This window comes from Blennius ocellaris (assembly GCF_963422515.1).
Source record: "Blennius ocellaris genome assembly, chromosome: 16".
Taxonomy (NCBI): domain Eukaryota; kingdom Metazoa; phylum Chordata; class Actinopteri; order Blenniiformes; family Blenniidae; genus Blennius; species Blennius ocellaris.
This window is the reverse complement of record NC_137665.1, coordinates 6,089,776-6,115,507: the sequence shown is the minus strand read 5'-3', so window position 1 is coordinate 6,115,507 and position 25,732 is coordinate 6,089,776. Positions and strand designations below refer to the sequence as shown.

Sequence of the window (25,732 nt, the reverse complement as noted above, 5' to 3'; positions counted from 1 at the left end):
TGGCCCACATTGTGCTTGTCAAGTAGTCGAAGGAGTGTAAAATTGTTTATATAATAATGGAGTTCTATGATTTTATCTATTATTATTATTATTATTATCATCATTGTTATTATTTAGAATTATCTTGTCACTGAAATCCAATTATAGAATGAATCAACAAAGCAGCCAGACTTATGAGGAAACAAAGCACATGTAAGGATGTGAGTAACTTCAAATATGTTTTTCTTTGACAATAATCTTTCAAAGTGAATGAATAGAGGAATGGAAACTAATAAAAAGTGATATGAATTGGCAAAAATTTCTTCTAAACTTAATATTTTCACTTAGTCCTTGTACAATCTTACAATGATCCCAGGGCTTGAGTGAATTCACGATTCTGAATTGCATGCAAACAATAAAGACCACAGTCTATTTCAGACAACTTAACAACTAAAAGTCTTTGAAATTCATGAGCGTCTTCAAAGTTTGCCCTTCACCGCAACCTTGTGTCATGCATTATGCAAATTCAAAAGTGTCTAAGTTCAAGCTGATGTTCTGCTTCGTATCCTTGCTCTCAATGAGCTTGTATTGCAGCTTAAAAGTCTACAGCAGAAATCTCTTTACACTCAGACCCTGTCGTTAAGGAGCCCAGCTTTTTGAAAATACAACAGGCATCAAACACTTTATCATTGAATCTACTCAGCACCGCCAACGCGATCAAGCTATTTAGGTGGTGAGACGAGGCCGATTAACTGAAGTCTACTCAATAAAAATATGACTCAGCCTTTCATATTACCAGCATACAAACATGCTGAGCTAAGGAGAATGTCAACAAAGCCAAAACCGAAAGCTTGTTGTTTGTACATGGCTCGACTTTAGAACAACTTGCAAGTACAGTTGCTTTGAAGTGCATGAAAAGTACAAGGTTACCATAATTAAAGCTCCAAGTAAATACCCCCCAAAAAACGAATTCCATGAATAAAGAACTACTGCGTTGTCCTCAAAATCACAGAGCATCCTGAGTAACAAAGGATGAATGCCATGACTTTACAGCAAACTTTATTACTAATTCAGCAAAGCTGCAGAAGAAAGCATCCTGGAATGACTTTCTTTTACTGGGTATGATTTATTTTTATCTGAATGTTTGGCTTAATAAACAATTGTAGTGCATTTTAGATTCTTTGCATTCCTGCTGCGAATAATTCACACTAAGTAGTGTTCATCGACCTGCTCCTAAAGGTAATGAAGTTGTGTTGCTTTTACTCTCTGCAACCTTCATATTCTATATAGAGTGTGATTAAGCAAAAGTTGACTGGATCACCAAGCTGATTTAAGGATTGAAAAGAACCTATGGAGACCATGTGACTTTAAAATTGTTAAAGTGTTAGAGCTCACAAGCACAGTAGTGTAACAAGCAGGGGGTCTGTGTGAAAAAGGATCCCTCTGTCTGGGCAGCGATAAACAGCTTGTTCAGAGGAAAAACAGGATTAAAAAACTGCATGCAAGGTCATCGTGAAAATAAACAAATAACATTTTAAATCAACTAATGTAACTCTGCAGGACAACAGTGAAACTGCTTTGTGTCAATAAAACAAGTGACCGTGGAAACTTTATGGAAGCATATCGCATTAAAACAAACTTTGGACTTTATTTTTCTAAAATAATGAGTTTTGACACGAAACAATACTTTCAACAACTTACCTGTGTCAAGGGCATATTCACACTCAGGATGAGCAAGCACAGCATCTTCAGGCTCGTCTTCTGGGGTTTAAGTAAATGCAAAACACATTTATGTGACAAAACAAGAATGATCATGTCACGGTTGTTTTCCAATCAGCAAGGATGCAATGCATCAATATTTGCCCGGAGCTGTTTGTGTAGTGATGACCGTATATGAATGCAGCAAAAAAGTGTAAGGCTTAAGAAATATTGTGTAAACAGGATTGGGATGTGTGGACAGAGACACTATCCTGGGTCCGCAGCTGCTGTCAGGTGAAGGAGTCACAGGTATCTTGTGTTATCGTCCAACAACGATATAATTATTGTAGCGTTTGGCTCAAGGTTGCTATTTCAGGACAGCACAATGTTTGCAATGTCAAACACTACAAGAGGAGAACCAGTATTTGCTCAGACTGATGACTCCCTGAATGTGAAAAATTTGAAATCTGGATGCCAATTTATAAAGTTGTTTTTTTTCTTCTTGGGTTTGTAATGCCTGACAAATACCTGTGCCGGTGAGAGAAGCTTTTCACATTGCTTCCACTTTGCTGTTTGCTGTACAGTTATTATAAAAACACATTTTCCCTTTGTTTTGTGGGTGAAATGGAGGTCAGTCACATTTTATTTAACTCCCTGATGCTCTCAATCACTCAGCGGTAAATGTTCAGGTTTTCTTTGAAATAGCAAGGGAGTCTTGCCAACCTTCATGTTTGTTTTCATGTTCAGGAAAAATGCAGAGTTCCAAATTCAAACAAAACACAGATATGGAATTTCATATCGGGCTGCTGCAAACACAGCCGCACCATACTGTACAACTGAACCGTGGGTCTCTCTTCGAATAAATCTTTCAAAGCACAAACCAGTCGCTCAGCATTGTTACTGTATTATTTTCCGCTATTATCTTATAAAACAGCAGGACAGGTGTTGGGGAAAACCAGTCAATCATCCATCATGATGAAAGCACATGCTAGGCTCAAACTAGCAGCGTCAGCATTACTCCCAATCTCACATTTTCAGCTGTCATGGCTTCTCTCTCTCTCTCTCAGCTAATGGCTTTAAGTTGCAGAGAAAACGCAGAAACAGGGAGACGAGAATGAGAAGGGAGGGCGGTGGGGAGCAGCCGGTGAATAGATAAGCTTCAACCATCAGCATCAATAAGCAGACTACCCAGCAGACACATGGTGGGTGTAACAAGAGAGCTGATCGAGCTCGTTTGGATGGAAAGCCTTAACACACTAAATCGCTGATGCAAATTATGTGGAAGTTCAAGAAGGTCAGAGAGAGGTCGGTTTGTACGACAGCAGACTGGAGGAAGCGAGGAAACTGTAGCTTATTAACTTATCCTCTGAAGTACTGCAGAGCTGGGCTGGAGAAACTAAACCAAACTGTGCACAGAAAGCGATGCATTTTGTGTTTGAAAGACCTGGAGGTGAACCTAAAACATCACAGGGTCCAGGTGTTTGTGAACCGGTGCCAGGGCTGCATCCTGATAATCTGTAAAAAAGATCTATAGGCGATTACCATCCAGGAGAGAATCACACACCAAATATGCAGAAGAAAGTGGAGATGGATCAGCACATACACAGGAAAAACCCCAGGACTGTGTGGTGAGACAAGCGCCATCTTCAAATCTGCAGGGAAAGAGAAAATGGGGCAGTCCCAAACTGGATTTGGAATGCCAAAAATCTGTCGGGTCTACAGACTTCAGTCATCCAATTCACCAAACAACAGTCAACAATGAAGAAAAGATATTTGGCAAAGGTGCATCTAGGCTGCTCATCCCACAAATGCATGCACGGTACACATGTGGCTAAATTTGAAATAATCAGGCTTTTCAATGGTGTCGGATTTATTGTCAAGGAGCATCGTTACAACCAAGAAGTAGAAAAATAAGAAAAGTTGCTTAGTGCCTTGGAGACAGACACATTCAATGTATTGATATTCTTCTTCTCTGTTTAATGTGCCTGTTTTGTTGGAAAACTGCTGCCCGTCTTGGCCAGGACGCTCTTGAAAAAGACATTTTCAATCTCAATTAAGATTTTTCTGGTAAAATTAAATAAAAATATGTAACCCTAACCCCATCTACTAAACATAGTTTAGTGACAGTAAAACAGACTGAAAAAGACCAAGAGCAGACACAAACCCTAAATAGATGTCCATATGATTAAAACAACCTTTAGAATTGGTTTAATTCTTGTTTAAATTGTTATATTGTTTGAAGATAGATCGGCTCTTTCCCTGATCAGCTGATTTCACCGACTCTTTATTCATCCTTCTGTTGCACCACCTGCCTCGATCTGACTCTCTCCCCTGAGCCTGTGATACAATCAGCAGGTCTGGACAACTCCCCGGGCACTTAGCCTTGACGGCTGACAGGAGCTGGTTTCCTAACACAGGCCTTGATGTATGTGTGTGCCTGCCATGGCAGCATCAGGTGTGGGCCGCCGGTTAAGGTTTCACAGGCTGATCTGATTAAATAAATGAAAAAAAAAAAAAGCAACAAAAAACAAAAACAAAAAAACAAAATAGATAAAGGGAAAGAAGCAGAGTTAAGATCTACACCCTTACAAGTATAATCCTTTAAAGCTGAAAACTAAATAGAGATTTTTCTGTTGAAATTCCCAAACAGTTCACCGACCTTCCTGTTTTGTCTTTTCAGTGTGATACAAACAATAGAGGCTTGATAATACTGTCTTACGGTCCATGTTAGTTGCTTTAAACAAAAGTCAGGTCATCTCCATGCACATCTAAGATGTTTCCCCCAAGCTTCGTGACTCATTAAGTGAGAGAGCACCAAAAACATCTGCTAATTTACGGACGTTTTGAATAAGAGATTCACACTTCCCCAAGGAAAAAGAGAAAAAAAATATATATCTTCAACGTGAAAACAAGTTGGATGTTGTCAGAAGTTCCGAGTTCCTTCCTTTCGTGCCCAGAGACAAACAGTAATGAGACACATCTGTGTGGTTGTTATTTATCAGACTTGCATTCGACAAAACTTTGAGAGGCAATCCTTTGACAGCGCTACCTTTTGACCTGACGTCTTCTGTCTAAGATTAAGGTTTCCCCCCCCCCCCCCCTAAACTTTAACTCACTTTCATTCATTTCAACCAAAACCACATCGATGAAAGAAAAAAAGTGATTTGATGGATTTTTTGGCATTTCTTTCTAATTTGTGTGAAAAAAGTAGATTTTCCAGGTATTGGTTCTGAAGCTGCTGTATACATGCTGACAATAGTATTAAAACTTTTTTTTTAATGTGTCTGCAGATGATGCCCAACTCGCCTCTAAAAAAAAGTATAAAAGTTGAAAACTTTACAACTGAAGTAAAGCATTAACAGCTTGAGATTACAATTTCACGTGACCTCAGGAAACTTGATAATTGCTCGAGCTGAGATATAACCAGTAGCTTCCCAGGAGGGGGGGATAAATTCTTGGACCCAGGAAGGTTTGATGTCTCGGGGGATTTGTGTGTTTCCATGGGCAGTAATCAATCAAACCAGCGCACAAGCCCCCCCACCGGCTTGTGTACTGACCTTTGGAGCTCATGTTGTAAGAGGGCACTTGTAGTCCTCCGGCACTGGGGGGGGGGGGGGGGGCTGAATTTAAAGGCTGAAAAAACCCCCCCCAAACAAATCAGATGACAGGACACTTCTTTTAAAGACCTCACCCGGTAACAGGAGCAATGACAACTTGAGCCTTCGCACTCAGCACCACGATCCCACATCACCACCCACTGCACACACCTCCGCCCCTCCTGCAGTGACATTTGAAGGACAGGAGCCTGGAGGGAGAACTGGTTTTGAGAGGTTAGGCGAGGTGGAGGGCTGGCTGGTTGAGGGTGTGAGGTAAACAACACCTCTTGAGTTCAGCGTGCATGCCTAATGGGCTCTCTTGCTCTGACGGCTCCGCTGGGCAAGGCTGCCGATGACAAGCTGTCTGGGAGAAGTCTTGGACTCCTGCAGCATCTCACTACTTCAGTTTTTTTTACCATTGCTGGATTTGCTCTGTCCGGCTGTCTATGTCGACTCTGTACACCATCTGCCTTTGTGTCGCCATCCTGACTCAACTACTTCAGATACCTTAATTTAAAAATAACAGGTATGAAGACGAAGGCTCTGTAGTATTACATCAAATGTAATGTTTTAAGCTTTATGTGTTGAAAGAAAACAGTTTTTTTTATGTGAATCAAAGTGGTTTTTAGTGTTTTCATAGCAGCAGTCAAAAACACTGGGGCATTCCCATTAACTTTGTACAACTTTATGAAATGCATACTAACGATATAATCATGTTCACTGGCAGCAATGCACACATGCAAATCAAAATACAAAGATATGTACAAGTGTGAATTGTACACTCTTAAGGTGTGTTCAGACTGAAGGCAAAGCAAATTTTGGAGAGAGTGACTGGATACAGGTGGTTTGATCAAAGCAGCATGAAAAGGAAGAAATACTCGAGCGCAAAAAAGGTTCTGCTGAGCTTCTGTTCTCCTCTTCATAAATATACAAGAGAGCAGGAAAATAAATGAGGGCAAATGACAGAAACAGCGAGAGTTCCTGGTTAAATTTTGAAATTAGTGAGCGCTGCAGTACACATCTAATGTTTTGATGCATATTCTGCTCATTCACGCATGCACACGCACACAACCACCCACACTTGGTGCATTGGCACAGCCGTCAGATGCATTGGAGTCAGGTTTGTGCGACTAAAGAAGCAAGGCAAAACAATAAATAAATCTTTTTAAATAAATGCTTTGCATTCTGTCTGAGCACAGCTTTACAGCTATCTTTAAATTTTACTAGTGGTTTTTACCCCCCGACCTGAGTTCAAGAACCTCATTTGTCCATGTTGTCCAATTGCAGCCCATCTCTCCACGGACCAGACTCTGAGAGGGCAGAGGTGCTATCTGATTGGTTGTAAGTTCAGACAACGAGAAGCAAAAAGAGACAGTCATGAATACTGTTGTATTCTGAGGAGATAAAAATCACATTGACATCATTTACTCAGGGCACACACATGGAACATTTATTGCTGTGTAGTCAGGCTTTAACCTTTGATGCCATGTTCAGTGGCACAAGGATTTGTCTCAGAAAGATAGGAGGACATATCTTTGAAGCTAAAACAGCCCTTGGTTGCTTCACGTTTTCCATCTCCACCCTTTTAACCTCCATGACGAACAGGACACTTCAGGAAAAGGCAATCACTTCACCTGAAGTCATAAACACGCATTCACTCACAAATACATACAGACACACGCACTCACACACATGCACTCTGTCTCACCTATTAATACCCAACATCTTGTGGCAAAACATAGTCATCAAAGTGATTTTGCATGATAAAAAAGGTCAGACCCACAGATTTTCTCCCATCACCTCAGTCTTTTCGAGAAAATAAAAAAACAAGGTAATGATGAAAACACCAGGGAGACAACAGTCTACCTCTAGAAATCAGGCTTAAAGATGGAGCGTCTCCTCTTTTGGATGGAGCGGTGAAGCAAGTGGTGGAAGTCAAAGAAAGTTTGCATTGATCGATGCAAAGTTTTGTTCACGTTTACAGTGTCTCCTTTTCATTTTGAACCATGGGGTGTGGAAGGGTTGCTACAACATACTGTTTGTGTAAAGAGATGGAGAAGAGATAATGAGTGCATCAGAGTGTCATTTCAAGGATAAGCATACTGTATTGCAATCCCAGAACCATGCTTCAGGAACACTATTGTGCCCGTCATCGATATGTTGTGTGGTGTTGCTCTCAAATTAAAGCTTTTGTAGAGATGGTTTATGCTGTGCCTGTTTTTTTTTTTTTTTTTTTTTTTTTTTAGTACAACTGGCTAAAAGCAAACAAAGTTCCCCGTTTGCAGGAATGTCTGTGAGCGACAGTCTTTGTGTAGTGAGTGAATATGGCTGTTCCCATCTCTGGTTGTCCTCTGAGGCTCCAACATCTGAAAAAAAAAAAAAGAAATCCGCAAGGAACCCTTGTTCCCTAAGAGAAATGTGCTGGAGGGAACAATCGCTTCAGCGCGCAGTTTGTTTGAAATTTTTTGCTTCATTGTTTTATACACTGTCCACACCTTAAAAAATATTATAAAACTGGAAGCCACTGGCAGACAAAAAGTCCTAGACGACAAGTCAAAGACACTGCATGGGAAAAAAAATTAAATAAGGACAAACTAACGGCAACACTTGCACGTGCCTATTCTCTTTTCTACAAAAATAGAGGAATAGAAATCACATGGTCATCACCCAACACTGACATCTTTATACACTTCTGTATATAGATAAAAATCTTGGTTAAATGCAATCCCATCATGCAGTCAAGGTCCCTTGCAACATTTTGTGGTTTTTGTCCATTCTTCTTAAATCCTCAAACATGGTGAGAGAACGTGGTGTCAAATGGAGTGTGCTTAAAGTCTCACTTCATGAAATCGCAGTGAACTATATTTCAGTGCACACAAGGCTGCTCCATGCACACACTGCTGTTTCTTTTGATAGGGTTCGTAAAGCTCAATCCAACATATCTTGCCTTCATATTTATTCCTCCATGTCCACGAGGGAGTGAGAGATGCTGGAGATGCAAAAGAAAAATAACCAATTTCACAAATCACTCCATGCATGGTTATACCTCCACAGTTCGTTGATTTCTTTTCATTTTCTGGCTCAGCTGAAGACCAAGTTGACGGGCTCACAAAGCTTTACCCACTCAATATCTATTTCCTCTTTCAGAAACAAAAGAGGTATGGTGCGGTGATGAGGATGATTTAATTCATGCCTGGGATACCTGAGGCATCGCTCTCACACACAAACACGCACGATGAGTACACATTCCTGAACTCTCCTCCACCTCGCGGTTTACTCTGATCTCAGCAGAAGGTCCGGTGCCAGAGTGAGTAGGACCTGTTGTTTCCGTCTGCCAGAACAGATGGACATTAGATCCGCTTTCTGCTTTTCCAGCCCAATAAATGACCTGCTTTCTCTTTTCGCAGTCTTGCTTGCACCTTGATATATTCCGCCATCAACGAGCCTCCGCCCACTTATTTGTTGCACTGCCTCTGAGATGTAAACAGATCAAAACAATCTCTGTTGGCATGGATGACTATTTTGGATTTGTGTTTTTTTTTTCTTTCCTTTTTCATTTTGCATTTTCAACCTCATTAATCTGAGCCATTGCAGGGAACAGAAAACTACAGAAGAGCAACATTTAAGACTCTTTGTTGTGTCTGAAACTTGAGCTCATTTCCTTCTGCTCCCATTGACTCCCTGAATGGATCCTCCTCTTTTCCCAATGCAATCAGGACCTTCCATGACTTCCTCTGCTGGTGTCGCTCCAAGGAGGGTGGAGGTGCCTTAACTGTGCAGACCACTCCCTCACCAACAGACCATAACCAAGACCACTTGCCTAAATATCACAAAATAGGACATGGGCTTGTCAGAAATGTGTTGAAAGGGGTTGAATGGGCAAGATGAGGGTTTGGCTTTGGAATACAGGACATCATGTGTCATCAGACCTCTCTCTCACTGATGAAGCAGTGAGAGTGAGAGGAACAGCAATGGGTTTAGATCCAAGGAATGGAGAGACAAAATACGACTAAACAGTAGGTCTCATCTGTTTTTACGACAAGGCCCTACTGCTGTTTGGCTTGAGCTCTTTGCTTTCAACCCTTGTTCTCCATCTCCTATTTCACCTCTTATTTCTCCTCTTCTTGTGTCAACTAAAACCCCTGTCCAGGGGTTGGCCAAAAAGCCCTGGGGGTCCATCAACTCCAGGCCCAGGATCTCCCTGCGGCTCTCCCTGCCCCGAGAAGACAGCATCCCCCCTTGGTCCAGGCTGCCTGTACTGTTGCACTTCTTCACCGCTCCTCCTGGGTACACCAAGGAGCTGGGCGACAACAGTGACGTCAGGGACAAGCTGCTCAGCGCGTCTGACAAGTGTTCACTATTGCCAGCTTGACTGGACCCGCAACCCCCGATGGACGATCCAATGCCGATGCCAAGGTCCTCGTCTGATGGATCGATGGAGTCGTCACGGGTATAGCCCGGGCTGGTGCTGCCCCGCCCGCTGCTCTGGCTCCGTTGGTGCCCCCTGGTGGCCAGAAGGGTTAAAGCTGAGGAGGGGGTTGGTCTCGGCCTCGTGGTCTGGACTGGAGAAGAAGTGGTAGTGTCGTCTTCAGGCAGCTGGACAGGACACAGAAGTGGTAAAGGAGCTGCTGGCAAAGGCAGTTCCAAGTTCTGTGGTGGAGAGATACTGAAGCTCAGTCCTTCTTCCAGGGTGGTTTGAAGGCTTCCTTCAGAACTGCCTGTCGCAAGTGAGGAGTCACTGTGTGATGGGTACTGATGAGAAAGAGTGAAAGGGGAGGAGAGAAAGATCGTAAATAACAGATTAATCTTCCCTTTTTTCAATTAGAAATACGACTTTAATATCTAATCTGTCAAGAACCACAATCCATGATCAGCAACTTCTTAACTATGTTTAATGTCACAAATCTATCTCTTTGATTACTTCAATGACACTGTCTTACACTTTGCACAAGTTGCTGTTTTTGTGCAGTGTGCATGCTATCCGGAAAATGTTTCTTTAAATGAGGTGTGATCAGGCACAATGAGGACGCTTTCTATCTCTGGGCCATGGGAAGTGACAGTGTTGTTAAAAAACCAGGTATCAGTCATTGTCACCACAAAGGAGTATGTTGACATCATTCACCGAAAGAACTTTAGGTTAGAACCAAAGACAAAGTTCTGTTTTTTTTTTTTAGCTATCTGTTGGTGTATTGTACTTGGACCAAGATCTACAATATGTTTATAATTTTTCATAGAGTCAATATTCACTGGAGCATGAGGACACATTCAGTCCTGATTGGCCGGTTAATATTATATTGGGGCTTTTTTTTATTTAAATTTGTGACATGGCTGCTCTATCACTTTCACTCCTCTTTGTCAAAAGAATATTTAAATACTTAAAGGAATTGATATACACGGATATTTGCTCACAGAGACAACCAACTGCTGACATGTGACATCACACTGGACCGTGCCATTTTGACCATTAAAATAGCGCCAAAAGTTGCATCCAACCTCCGATAATGCATTTCTCCCCTGTCCCTCTTTTACCTGTGTACAGAGGATCTTTCTTTGGGCTCCAGGAGAGCGGAACGAGGTCCAGGTGGCTGGGGAGGTAAGCTTAAGGCCCCTTGACAAACGCAAGCTTCTGCTCCGGGGAGGTGCTGGGATGGCTGCTCCTGCAGGGTGGAAGAACTCTGCAGGCAGGTGGAAGAGAGCAGAAATGCCACTGGCTCCTCCTCCTCCTCCTCCTTTGTTTCTGTCCTTGCTGCTGCCACTGGGAACGCCACCTTCAGGAAGGGAATACACTTTCATCTCTTTCTTGGCATCAATTCTTTCACTTTTCTGAATTATTATCATATAACCAGCTACAATTGCATAATTTTTTAGAATAGTGCTCTGATAAAATCTATAATTACTTTCAGCAATAGTGGATGTGTAAGCGATTTGGTCAACAACTCAAGACAGGAATATGATTATTGCAGTCATGTACTGGACTTTTTAAACTACAGTATTTTCTATTTTATGAATCTTATGTTACAATTAAGTTTCAATTAAATATGCGAAGAAGCAACAAATTATTTTTGCATGTAAATTGCAAACTGGGCTCAGTGTACTTTCTGTATTACCTGTGGTACTTTCAGCCTTCCTGCTAACTTATTTTCTTTTCAACACTGCTCCGTTCAATCAGAGTTGACCAGATAATCTTTTGTTATAATAGAAATATATTGTTTTGCTTCTTCTTATGAAGATGATGACAAAGAGTATAGCACCCTGAGAAGCACAATATGACATAATCAGGTACTTCAGCCAGTGTAACACATGCAGCATCACACTGTTGTGCCTCCACTAATTTTTTTCTTCTGATCCAATTGCTTAATTGAATAGATTCTAATTTGCCCATTTAAGCAGTGTAATTAAATATGTGCAAACAAATGATTGCTGTGTTTGTAATGCTTGTAAATGCATTTCAATTTAATTTAGAATATATTTTTGTAACATTCTTGCTCAAAGGTTTTGTGTGTTGTCATCATCATGTGACTTAAATTGCACAAGCTTACAGAGTGACAGGGATGTAGGTTTATAAACGTCAGTGCAATTACAAAATGGCTTCAGCAGTGCAGTAAATACAAGTTGACTCACCGGGACTGTGGTGAGGTGCGTTTTGTGGTGTGTGTGTTTGCATCTCTGTTTCATGAAGCGCGGTCTCCATCTCGGTGCCAGTGGCAAGGGCCCGACATGGATGGCCCAAGCCCTGCACCTGGCTCTGCACCACAGTGCGAGTCTGCTGCAGTCCCTCATGACTTGCTCGACCGCAGGCCTCCTCTGAGCTGTAGGAGTCACTACGACATCTTCCCTGGAGGAGAACACATGTTTTGACATTGAATACAAAAAAATGTGCATAGTAGATCGACAAAGTAAGGGTCACTTTTCTCATGAATATTAAAGAAGATAAATTAGACAACTTTTGAGCTGGATGAGGCTGGCGCCAGAGTGCAAGAGCTTGAACCATTAAAAAAAGATCATTAGCGTAATTTAAAAGTAGCCTTTAATGCTAATTTCTTCTCCAAAGGGACAATTAAAGTTTAGGATCCACATTATAGATTGTAAAGTGACAATTCCTAGTTGAGAGCTTGAAAGAAAAAAGAAGCCCCTCAGGCCTTTATGTAGATATTAAACATGGCCACTGATTCACTCCATCCCATTGGCTTTTCATTCTCGTGCGAGAGAAAGGGCGTGAGCTGATTATTCTCCGTCATTATCATGGTAATTGTATATCTTGTAACAATAAAGGTTTGGTTAGAAATTTGAGCGAGAGGCTGTGACAGTTCGAAGTGGGAAGCAGGAAGCAGACTGAGCCGAGCGGGAGCAAGTGCACAGTGTGTGAGCGCTGCTGTGTAGGTATGCCTTTCTGCTTTTCATTAGTGTATCACACCTCTGAGGGATTCAGTGCTCACCCCTGAAAAGCCTCATTTCAAAGGAGAAGCCACCCACAGCCATACAAACCTTAAACGGCTTTTGGCGCACATAAACTCGTGATGCACCGACACGCACGCACGCACGCACACACGCACGCACAGACACACACATACTAATGCATCGTCATCATATGTGCTTACCGTAAATTGATTACTGGTGACTTTAACCCTCAACTTGCCAAAACCAATCTCTAACTAAAAGCGTACCACAAAATTGAACCGTACCACAAATATTTAAAGATTTATGTTGTCGGGACTTACATTTTGACTCTCAGAAGGACACCGAGCTCCCAAAATGTAAACAGTTTTATGGTCCTCCAGCAAAAAAACAATAAAACTGCAAACACAACATTTCTCCTAAACAATGCTTGACATATAAAATCCCTCACCTTACCATCTTTTTTTTTTTTTTGCTATTTGTCTTTCCTCTACTCTTTCTCGCTTCCCCCTCCTCTAATGAGCAGTGCTTCACAGCCATGCTTGGTGATTGCAGGCTTATCCGGTTATCCTCAACCAAGGAGCATTGCCCCATTACAGAGGAAGAAATCTAGGAAGGAAGGACAATAAAAGATGCAGATAGCGTGGGGAAAGGGAGGCGTGGAGCAGGGCAGGTGCACAATTACCAGATGGGAAAGACGAAGAAAAGGGAAGACATATAGTTCAGGAAAGGAGGGGGTGAGTGGGAGTCTGGGGGTTGGGGAGAAGGCCATGAGAGTCTCAAAGGGCAGTGACTCGGGAGAGCATGGTGGAAAGATTTATTCATGAGAAGGTCTGCAGGGCATAGAGACGGTGGACTCTTCAAAGACAAGATAGTTACCCTGATACATAGAGAGAGAGAGAAGCGATAAAGGGGTCTTTGGAACCTGATATTTATATCTGTAAATCACAGGAGAGCCTAAAGCAAAGCCATGAAAATGATTTTATAAGGGTGATTTATTTTTTGCTTCCTGAAGAAGAAGGTGATGATGATGATAACAACAATGCTAATAATGTTAACAAAAAATAAACACAAAATCAAAACATAAATTAATAACAACAACAACAACAACAATAATAAGAAGAATAAGAATAATTCTCCCTCTTGTATTACTTTTATTTGGTTTTATTTTCCCCGACTCAAAATTGGTTTGATATTATAAGGAGAGATGATAAGCAACCATTAAATCAGATCATCACTCCCGGCTTTAGTGAGAGGCCAAACATTGTGTTGCAGCGGGTTTTCTCACTTGTTATCAATCTGATAATCTTTATATGATTGGATGTTTTTTTACTTAAAGGGGAAGATGTTTAATAACATGACATTTAATTCACATCTCTGTTGTAAACAGGGTGGCGCTGTCGAGTCACTTTAGTGAGTCTGCCTTTTGCTGCGTTGTAGTGATGATTGTGTCCAAGTTGTAAACGTAGTATTCTTATGCATCACATAAAGTACACTAGTATACCAGAAAATAGTGATGTTTCCTACTGCTGTTTTGTTTCATTCACCAAAATATTTGAATCTATGCTGATTTACATAAAACTAAAATATCACATATTTTACCTTCAAGCAATAAATAAATGTTTTGAAAATCTTTGTAAAAGGCATGGTTTTCCCACCTATTAAAAATCAAAGTCACAATTATGCAGCAACAAAGATCTGCTCAATGCTTTATAACAGTGCAGCTGTATAAAATCTTACTGTTCCTAATTGCTGAAAATAGCTTGCAAATTGGTCATAACATAAAAAAAAAAAAAAATGCAAGTCTTTCAATTTGACCGAGCAGCAAATGAGGGCTCTTAGGGATACAGCATATGTCAACTGAGTAATATCCCGTCAGTTTATTATGATAGCACAAATAAAACCAGCGGAGGTTGATTCAAATGTTGTACAAACCTCCCCAAAGAACTGCAAATCTGAGTAAACAACTGGGCAACAGAATTTTCTAAAATAATTATGAGGTTCAAAACAAAAGATTCAACAATGATAATTAAAAAAGAAAAAATATCAGTTAGAAATACTTTGGGCTATTCATGGTAAGCTGAGGCCAGAACAACAACGGCTGTATGTAGTTAACATTTCGCGTATACTGTATCAGTAATCATATGTTTTGTTTGTATTCAACTGTGATGCACATTTGTGCTCCACATTTTTCAAAGGTAAAACAAGATGCTTAATCTGGATGCTAGAGGTGAAGATGCTAATCTCCCCTTTCCCACCTCAGCCTGCTCACACTCACCTTGCTCTCTTGCGCCAGCAGCTGGTAGGCCGTATGCTCGTCCAGACTGAGGTCATCTGGCAGGGCGGGGGACGAGGACTTGTCAGACAGCTGCTCCGACTTCAGCGACGCCTGCTCAATCTCTGCCATCCTGATCTGCTGCGAAGAATTCACTTCAGTTATTTGTGTCTCTGCAGGTTGGAAGCAGGAGCAGCCATTGTTTCAGGATTTACTCACTAGAGCATCAGCGCTCAACATGAGGATTTTGGGTTTTTTATCTGAGGTTGACAGCAACCGTGACGTTGGTACATTACACTTTGGTGTATTTAAATATGACATTTCCAAACGTTCTAATCTGTTTTGAAGATAACTTGCATGATTCTTTTGTGCATACAGTGTCTTTAAGCAGCCGACCTGAGCTAAGCAGACAAGATAGATTACACCTCCACCAAGCTGCGATATGGTTTACCAGATGCTGACAATTCAAAGCGGCCACAATGCTGTGGGACCTGTCTGTGAAGAGAACAGGGTGAGAGAGTTCAAGAAGGAGTAACATTACGTCGTCATCATCAACATTTTGCAGTAGCATGAAGCTATATGAAAAGAGGCTGGGAGGCGAGGTATTCAGGCAGTGAGACAATGGCGATTTCTTTTTTCTTTCCATTGTTTCGGTCATGTAAGCAGCACCAGAACCGCATAATTCTACACCAGCAGCCAACTGTGTTCCTTCACAAACACAACCAAACATGATAAAAAAGCGTCTATAACCGCTTGTTTCACCCTCACACGACACGCAAAAATAATTCTGGTTACTCTTTTCCTTCTTTGATCCAGGTGGCCTTTTTTCATGGCAGTGGAATACATTTCAAACGATCATTGCACAAGCCAGAGCTTCTCAGCTGGTACATTTCTCAAACCCACTGCTCATTTTTGCACAATTTCAAAAAATTACTCCCAACCAGTGAGCTTGAGTAGAATTTCAGGGTTCTGGGACGTTGCTATGGTGTGATGTTTCTTTAAAGAGACGTGGCGAGGAATTAAAAGGGATAATTAAAAATGGCTGGGTGAAATCCAATGAAGTGAGGGCAGTTAGCGATATACAGCATTAACACGTGCCGGTGGGCGAGAAAGACGGAGCTTCATCGAAAAAGATTCATGGCAGATATGAGGCAGTAAATTACCATTGACCAAAGCCCCAAAGGAAAGAAAGAGAGCGGAAGCAAGAAAGAGGGAAGATATGGGATGAGGCAAGGAAGCAAGGCAACAGCACAGCAACACAAGTCATTAATTTTAAGAAAGACTTTGCAGTTTTTCTGTTTTGTCTCATTATAGCGGCCCTCACTTATGCTACGGTGTGAGAGCGCTATACAATTCCTGTGACTTGCTCTGCGTCTCAGAGGTGGGCTGTAAATAGCTTTGGAGAGGGTTCCTGCAAGTCGTCACCTGGTACCTTCATTGACAGGTAATAGAAACCACAGCCTTTCTCTTCCTGTAATGTTGACTCTCCCTCAAGGGACAACAACAACAACAACAACAACAAAAAAGCGCAACCGGTGCAGGAAGAGTTGGTACACTGGCGCTTCCAAGGTAGCTTCAGAAATATCGAAGGCTTAACTAACAATATAGTGGGCTCAGGCAAGCACCAATTGAAAGGGTCCACTGCAGCCTGAGAGCAGCGAAGCAAGGCATCCGTTATTCTGCACTGCTGGGAGGGAGCGCGAGGAGAAGGTTGTGTGACTGAAAGAGAAAATATGCATGCCTGATAACTTGCGGCTATACGAGTCATGCGAGCACACCATAGTACGTGTGTGCACACGATCATATACTCAAAGAACGTGAGCGCACCAGTAGTCAGTTGATGATTTTCTGCTGCTCACACACACATACATACACACACACACACACAGACAGGCAGACACACCTCCGGCTTTTTTATCTTGCTTTTTGCAGAAGGTTCCTGAAAACCTTTTAAGACATAACTGCATCAAAGCACTGATTTGTGCGCTCCCATCAAACGTGTCGACGTAATGTGTGGAGATCAACAACCATGTCACAGATCTATTTTCACACCGGGGTCCATGTACAATATTTAAAGCAGATACCTACATTATCAATAAGTAAAGTTGACTAAATATCCCCCCCAAAAATTGTCTATTTAAACAGAAACTACACATTTGGGTGTTCTCACAAGCCGTTCTTTTCAAGACATCTTAAAGATGGTGACAGCATCTTGAACTTGCTGTAGTTCCTGTGTGGCTTTATGTTGTTTCCTTCATTTCCAATTCTTCATCTGATCCAAGACTTTGGGATGTTGACATCAGAGCTATGTGGGGCTTCACTATATGTTGCAGACTGTGAATTTTCACGGTATGTTTGAGGCAGTTAAGACCAATTTTATGCCTCCCTTTAACTGTCTTCTTGACATTGAAAGTGGATGAAAGCTTCTGCCAAATACCATTTTTGTTTTACACAGAGTTTAATATTTTCACTGTGCTCTTAAAAAAAGTAAGAGGAGCATTTACTTTTCATTTTGTTTTAAATTTCACAGTGGTGTAAAAGATCGGAATTGATTTGTGTTGCCAATTACCCGCAGTTTTCAGAATTTCTTTACCAGCGAGGTAAAAAGCTGCAGAAGTCAAAACAATCAAAACAGTGACTGCCATGTCTGCTGAGAATATGTATGAGATTAAAGCTATGATAACTGTACTGCTGCAGCTTCCTGTTCCAAGTTTCAAGTTAAACTTTCAGAACACAATTTGAAGGGCGAGTCTTTTTCTTTCACAATGCAGTCTTCTTTTCCTGAAGCTATGACTCAAAGCAGGGATACATGAACCGTGGTGAGGTGTGATCCATACCACCTCTATAGGAGAGCATGAGTTGGAAATATACAGAAAAATGGAAATGTACTCCTGGAGAGCGTCTTTTTATGCGAGCAGCCAAATTAATGGCAAAGTCCTTCTCTGCTTCAGTGAACTGTTTCCTGCACACTCAACCACAGTCACTCTCAGGCTGCAGATGCCTATTTCCATTATCACACATATTACACCCAGGTATCCTGCTGTGTCTTGATGCTCTCTTCTGCACATTAACATTGCACACCATCGTGAGCAGCAAGCAGCTCATTGGTCTGAAAAGTTGTACACACCAACGCTCACACAAGTCTCTGACACAGACACACAAAAATGTCCAATATGAAAGTCAGATGTTTAGGTGACATGGCAAATTGAAGATGAACGGCACTAGATCAGATACAATGAATCAGACAGAGACAGTGGGGTAGCCCGAGGAGTGGAGGTACAGATGGAAAGAGGAAACATATAAAGGAGAAAGGGGGGAAAGATTGATGGTTTGACAGCATCTCCAGACAGGCAGAAAGCGGGGTTGACAGGTGAGGAGGTGTAGAGTCCAGTTATTGCTTCTTCTGGGCTGACCCGCTGCACTTTGTCATTGTGATGGACAACACTAGCACAGGACAATAAGTTTTTGTGTGTTTCATACAGGATCTTCAATTTACAAAACACCCCGAGATATAGGTGAAGGTTTTGTGAGAGTGTGTTTGTGTGCATACACCATCCGAAAGGGTTGCCTGTGTGTATGCATGCAACGGGCCTCATTAATCCACATTTCTGCATGCATGGAAAGTTGTTTATATCTCACGTTGATAATTTTTTAATTAAGAGCTACAATCCCTCGTTATGCGGTACCATAACAGTACACACAGGATTTGGCATGCTCTACAAAGCATAAATGTCCATGGCACTTCCCATTCACACAGCTTTGTGTGATAAATGAAGCCCAGTGTATCCATGAAAGAATGTGAAGTCTTTGTGCCCCCTACATGCATCCAATCTGGTACAAACACAATGGTGTGTGCATTTCTTTGTGCATGAATGTGTGTATAAGTTTGTTCTAGGCATTAGCTTTGCAAATTTAAAGTTTGGTGCAGCACGCTTTGCTCACACCATTACTTAATGAAAACTTGTATATTTATGCACTTTGCAGAGATATGTACACACAACAAGATATATATTTTCAGTATTAAGATTCTACTTTTGAGTTTAATTAGGACTTGCACTTACTAATTTTGATATATTTTCACTCCCACACCTGGAGTCATATTTAAAAAGCATATCACAGCAAGAAATATGGGCTAATTAACTCAAATTTAGTTCTTTAATACATATTTTACTTCAAGGGTACAAGGATTAAAGTACTTAAAAAATAAAATAGAGGTAATCTGGCAGGCCAAGCATATGCAGAAGAGCAGAAAAACATGCTCTGACTGCACTGAAATCAGTAACAAATTTAGTTTGACGTCAATAAAATGTAGCTGAAGCGGCAATATTTATTTAATATAAAAAGTTTGAAAGTATTTCTGAGTTTAAACTGACTAAAAAAGTTATTATGCGCAAATAGACCACAAGGAACCCTGCAATCATTAAATATATATTGTATTAAAAATACTATTCCATTGGTTGGTATTTTCAGCATTGGCTCCTTTGTGCTGCACTCTTTTGCTCAATAAACACAGCTGTTACTCCAGGGAGCTGCAGCAACAATAAACAAAGAGGACTGGAGATTCACCTGCGGATCCCTTCAAGAGAGAACGACAATGCTTTTCCCTTGAAAGTCACTAGATTTGTTGGTCATTTTGATATTGAGGATATTACAGAGCTTGTGACCTCACGAGACTCACGACACTGAGATAGTTCAGATAGGGTTTATTCTACTGACTTTAAAGAAGAGAAAAATACTGTATTTTTGTCATTTGTATTAGCTTCAAGGGAAACGTGCTCATTCTCAGGTCCCCGTGTGTGTACATCGTACAGGTTTGTATACGCGCGTGTTCAGGTTGGTACCTCTTGCAGGTGGCCCTTGCAGTCTTTGCAGACGGGTGGAGGAGAGGCGTAGTGGTGGAAGACAGAACCGGAGAGGTTGTCGATCATCAGCATCTCCCCCTCCAACGTATCCTTGATGAGGAGAGATACGCTATCCAACCACTGGCTCTCCTGGAACACATACATACACACACACACACACACACACACGCACGCACGCACGCACACACACGAACGCATACACACGGGACGCAGGCCGGCACACCAGATTGCACGCAGGCGCAAACATGTGCACATGCGGACATGCGAGGACAGAGAACACGCAGGGAAACGCATACACCATCGTAAGGGTTACAAGAGTGCCCGTGTGCACACGCAGGTAATGATTTTACACTTGCTTATACGCTCTCACACAGATGCACAAGATCACTCATGTGCATAATCACCCTGACAAACGCAGATCTCACATTACGTATGCCTTATTTTCTCAAAATAACCTGCACAAAACACTGACAGAGATTACAAACAAACAAACGGCAACAAGACTCGCTCATACACTTTGTCGGCCTTCAGGGCTAAACACAGTTCTCTTTTGGAAATTTAAAAAAAAAAGAAAAAAAAAAAGAAAGGCTCTTCAATAATACAACTCCAAACCCTCATTAGCCAAGCAACACATAATTTTACTATCAAAGCCTTGAGCTCAGAGAGCAGTGCAATTACATTTGATATATCACCTCAATTAGAGTGTTCAATACCTTGTTGAAACAATTTAAGATTTAAGCATTTGCTTTGTGCTCTGGGTATTATTAGGTTTAAAGCAATTTAGAGTGAATCACTCAGGGATTTTTCTGTGACTTAAATGATTCCTCCTTGGTTAAATCTGTCCGATTGACTTGCCCAGGATCCAGTCGGGTAGAAAAAAAAAAAAAGGAAACTACCCTCAGAAATAGGGAAACTACTTCAAAAACGGTGCCTGTTCTGCTTGGCGGAGCACTGTATTTTCACAATGAAGTGAATGTGTTGTGCCTGTAGCACATCCCCAACAGCCAAAATAACTGTATTACATCAGCAGATCTATCCCAAAAGATACTGTCAAATAAGGTCACTCCTCTTCAATCCCCACGCAAGTCTATTTTCAAAACACATTTCTACAACACTGCTTATAGGAATATACTTAGATCTGTTATGCAAACACACATTTCTGACTCATAATGTTATATTAAAAATCACTCATTGCTAATGCTTTGAAAATCGGGGGGGGGGGGGGGGGGGGGGGGCTAGGAATACACAAGACAGGTTACTGTAGTCCCAGCACTATAAATAGCTGTGAATCAAACAGCTTTATGAAACAGCATTGCAGTGCTACATTTTGGCACAAAGACAAACTGACTCTGCCGTAACAGCTCAACACATACATGAATAAGAGAAACACACGTCTCTCTCTCTCTCTCTCTCCCTCTCAATAGTACACTCTGCGTAGGTGGGGAGCTTAACATAAAAATAATGTTTGATTGACTGTGGTAGCCCATGTGCTGACCTCCATTAATAACTATATTAGTGGACAACAATAGGGCTCGTCTGCGGGGAATGGAAGTTGAGAGTGAGAGAGGAGTGAGCTGAAATTAATTACTGCCCCTATCTGACTGTCACCGGCTCAGCCATTATCTCAACTCCCTTACTCCTTTACTCTCTCTCCCTGTGTGTGTGTCAGCTTCCTGTAGCGTCTCCTTTAGTAGCTGTGCAATATATTAGCAGCGTTTCACCAAACAGTCAAAGAGGTTTTTCTTTCTGCCTCATGTGGCAGACTATAGACTGTATTAACTACAGGTGGAATATCTGCTTATAATATTAGATAATAATGAATATCATATCTGTCACTGCTGTGTATGTAAACTTCAGCCTTATGGAAGACTATATTAATTAGACATCAGGGAGAAAGGGGCAACATGGCTGTCTTCCACTGACAAATTTAATGAGATTCCCTATTAATATGGAGTAAGAATTCATACTGTATGCATTGTAATGATGGTTCTAATGGTCAGATTTTTAAGTATTGCATCTTAGTGTTTGAGTATGCAAATACATGATCCTGATCTGGAGCTTAGAAATAACATAGTTATAGACTTACTTGGGCATTTGCACAATTAAAAGAAATCACCATTGTTCAATCTCAAAGAAGTATTGATTCCTAAACCACGAGAAATTCAAATAATTTCTAAAAGTGCTTGCTTAATACATAAGTCTATGCATGGGAAGGCCCAATCGCCCCAATAAACTAAATACAGGCACTTTAACTATAAGCACTGTGCGATTGTACGATAGCACTTTCGGGTAGGTTTAATCCAGCCAGAATTAATTTATCATCATGTTTTTGTTTTACTATTTTGTTTTTTATAGTTCTATTCTTCTAATGCTTTTCTTTTGTGTTTGGGACAACCGATGGAAATTAGCCTCGATGCCTAGATGTGTGGGGCGATGGAGAGTTTCGTCGAGTAATAAAAACTGCCCGTGGTCCTAATTATAGTTTATAGCAATGGATAATAACTCACAATGTTCTGGATTACACACTTCACGTGAGCTTTGTTCAACTGAGCAAACAGACTCGCACTCAAACACCGAGACCTGCGCTCAGAATAAATTACGCCGGCCTGCCAGATCCCTCCCTGCATGACTTGGGAGACGGAGAAACAAAGAGAGGGAGCTTGAGAAAGAGAGAGGACCCTGCCAGTGTGTTCTCCCCGGCCTGCATTAAATTCCTTTGTCAGCCAACACTGAGCTAAAAATGGCACCACGCAGCCAAGTTTAGCTCTACAAAGGTGAGACTGTTCACGGCAGCCGGTGAGTCATCTTTACGTGTGGATATCGCAGACTATCATTAGCGGATCTCATAATGGAAGTGTGTGTCTCTGCTGACTGCCAGCAGAAATGAGAGACCCTCTACTCTCTCACACACAGGGAGGGAGGCAGGAAAAGTCCGATTTCAAAGATGGTGGCGCGCGCATGTACGGCTGCAAAGTCACACAGACTGTAGAGGCTGATAAAGTTGAAACTTAAGAAAAGCTTCATTAAGAAAGTTTTTACAATACTACTTGCAAACAACATGTTTCTTTCACTGCAGTGAGGGATGAGGACATTTCAAAAAGGTGAATTTGCAAACAGATAATCTTTTACTTTTATCTGCATTACATGATTTTAGGAGTTTTCTGAAGGAAAGTGACTTCAATGTTTATACTTATGTTCGCCATTTATATGTTTTATAACTTGTTTTGTGTAGCGCAAGGAGTGCTATTGTCTGAAAGTGGCAAGATGGATCTCCATATCTGGTAATAAATTTATTTGTCTTCTTAGTTGTGTTCTCCGCCTGTATTAGATCTTGTTGTAGCAGCCGTTATATTGTTTAAATTGATTTATAACATCGCTATAAGTGCTTTGTTTTTGGCTCTTATTTATTAACGGGGCTCCTCATCAGGTTAACTCATATCTAAATTACTGACATTTTGATGAACAGGAAATCAATTTAAGAGCCACATATCAATTAATATTACCATAGTTATAGAGTCCTATCAAAGATACTTGTATATTGTCGTGAAGAATCAGCTGAATTTAGCGAACATGCACTTAGAACTCTTTGGTAAAACCATATTCTACCACTTGGTGGTACAGTGAGTCAGTGTAGCGATAGTTTAGTTCTCAGTCTCAGACTGGTTATGATTAAATTGTAGAGGCAGAAGGAATAGAAATGGCTCCTTTTAGAGTTTTGGTCTTTGAAATAGATAAATAAATGTTAACATTGGCATGGCTCCAGTAGCTGTTGGTGGATAAATGATTTAAGTTTGATGTTGAACTGGTAGGTAAACATATTTATAGCATAGGTAATGATAGCAGCACTATGATGTTCTGGATTTTGCCTTTTCATGACACTGTGACGTCAGCAAGTCTGTGCAAAGCAAGTTATGCAAATTATAGGCAAACACACCATGAAAATCTGTTTTAATCTTGCATGATTACACCCCAACCTTAAACACTTGCTTTGTTGTATAACAGCAAAGCCAACTAGCATAGAAACGGTTTCCTCTGTTGTTCAAGGAAAACAACTGCTAACTAACAGTGTAATATGAAGACTTTCAGAGTTAGGCTGGATGTGATATAATAACCAAATAAATCCATGCTGAAGCACAAAAGGAGCAAAAGTTAGTAATTTGTCATTGGTGGTTTCCTTTTGCCAATTCATATATTAAATTAAAAATTGTACCATAAAATGAGCTTATGTCACAAGTGCAATGTATAACTGTTGCAGCCGATATATGAAGGATTCACTGTTTGTATTTTTTTTTAAAGAAAATAGTTAGTGACTGTATCAGTGAGGAATTTCCTTTACTTTTCTTCACTTCACCTTGTATTTTCATTTCATATTCATATTATTAAATGCAAACCTTCTCTAAGAATGTGCCATATATTATGATTGATTATTAAGAATATTATCATCACTTTTTGATTAACTCTAAATTAAGAGTCCGACATCAGCCAAGACAAAGTGTTTGTCATCCCTATGTGAGTTCAGATGTTACCATCGAGTTTCAGTCTGAATGTGTGAGTGCTGCCGCTTCTCCTTTATTAAGAATTTAAATACATTTATCTGATGCGTTTCATCTGGGCGGCTAGTGAGGTAGCATTGATTACGAGGAGGAGGAGGTGGATTTTGTCCCCTCTGCAATAAAAATAATTCAGCAGAAGGGTGGGATAAGTGGATCAGAGGGGGATATACTTTCCCTATTTCCTAAAATGCAAATGTGCCATGCACACATTGCAACTCCAACGCAGTTGCTTTTGTAAGCCAGTGATGCTAAGGTGCCTCTCACTGTTTCTCTCCTTTTCTTTGAGTAAACGTTTAACCTTCCTTGCCCTCGCTCCCTTTTCATAAAATCTTAAACAAGAGGAACAAAAGTTTAAACAACTTATTTCAAAAGAATGAATAACAGAGTGTAGTTAAGAGATGTGACTTACAGTATAAAAAAAAAAAGGGGGAGCCATAAAGCAATGATTTTCTTTTCTCTCCGACATCAATGCCATTCAAACACTATAGAGAAATCACTCACACATTGTTCACATCTTTTGTATTCTTCCAGCTTGTGAATCAAATCTGCAATTTTCTCTGCATGAACTAATGCATTGATACGGTGTCAAGAGAATACTGACAGGCAAGCACACAGACAGAAAGATTACTTCAAAGGTTTCTTCACTATACTTTGCATTTAGCAGATACCAATTCAAGCCGTTAACGTCTTAACTGACTATATATACACCTGCAGACATATTTTCCGACACGCTCAGCCAAAAGTACGCCTACAACAAAGTTATGAAAGCATCTAATTAATGAATTGGCCCTCAACACGCTTCCTATGGTTTTTTTTTATTTTTTATTATATACTGTCCTGCCGTGCTTGTATATCCTTCTTGGAAAGATGAGCACTAGGAGTAGGCACCTCCGGAAAGTGTGAACATTTACGCATTTTTCCTATTATCCCACCACAGAGACGAATACTGGAGCACAGTTGCAGTTTCCAACTAACAGCAGCACTTCAGAGGCAGCACCCAGCTGAACAGTGAAGTTAAACAGACCCATGGCAGACATTTATCTGTTTATTTCTGAGACCAAAAGCATCTCAAACCTCTTCTTTTTTACCAGAAGCTGCTGGCCGCTATTGATCTCTCACACGCTGCCGTGTACTTGCTTACAGCACACTGTGCTTCGTAATGTTGTTTTGCAGCTTTAAAGGAACACACACAAAGAACCGCGGCTTGGGCAGCATATCTGAATAAAAAATATTCAACTTTAATATAAAACTGGACCACTGCATGTATTAAAACCCTTGATCGGCCTGATCGTCATGGTCAGAGGTGGCAAACTCATAGAACCTCATATTTATCTCAACTTGTCTGGACCAGTAACAATATAGCATGATAACCTA

At 40.9% G+C, this 25,732-nt stretch overlaps 1 protein-coding gene across 1 annotated transcript in view; it reads right to left on the bottom strand.

The window, feature by feature from the left end:
* Positions 1-9,296: 9,296 nt before the first annotated feature.
* Positions 9,297-25,732, bottom strand: part of cacna1ia (calcium voltage-gated channel subunit alpha1 Ia) — a gene marked incomplete at both ends in the record, with an annotated part of 112,972 nt that continues 96,536 nt past the window's right edge. The window contains 5 exons of the mRNA XM_080511989.1: positions 9,297-10,025; positions 10,803-11,041; positions 11,895-12,108; positions 14,947-15,084; positions 19,785-19,934. Of these exons, the coding sequence (XP_080368115.1) occupies positions 9,297-10,025; positions 10,803-11,041; positions 11,895-12,108; positions 14,947-15,084; positions 19,785-19,934 (1,470 nt within the window). The remainder of the gene's footprint in view (positions 10,026-10,802; positions 11,042-11,894; positions 12,109-14,946; positions 15,085-19,784; positions 19,935-25,732) is intronic.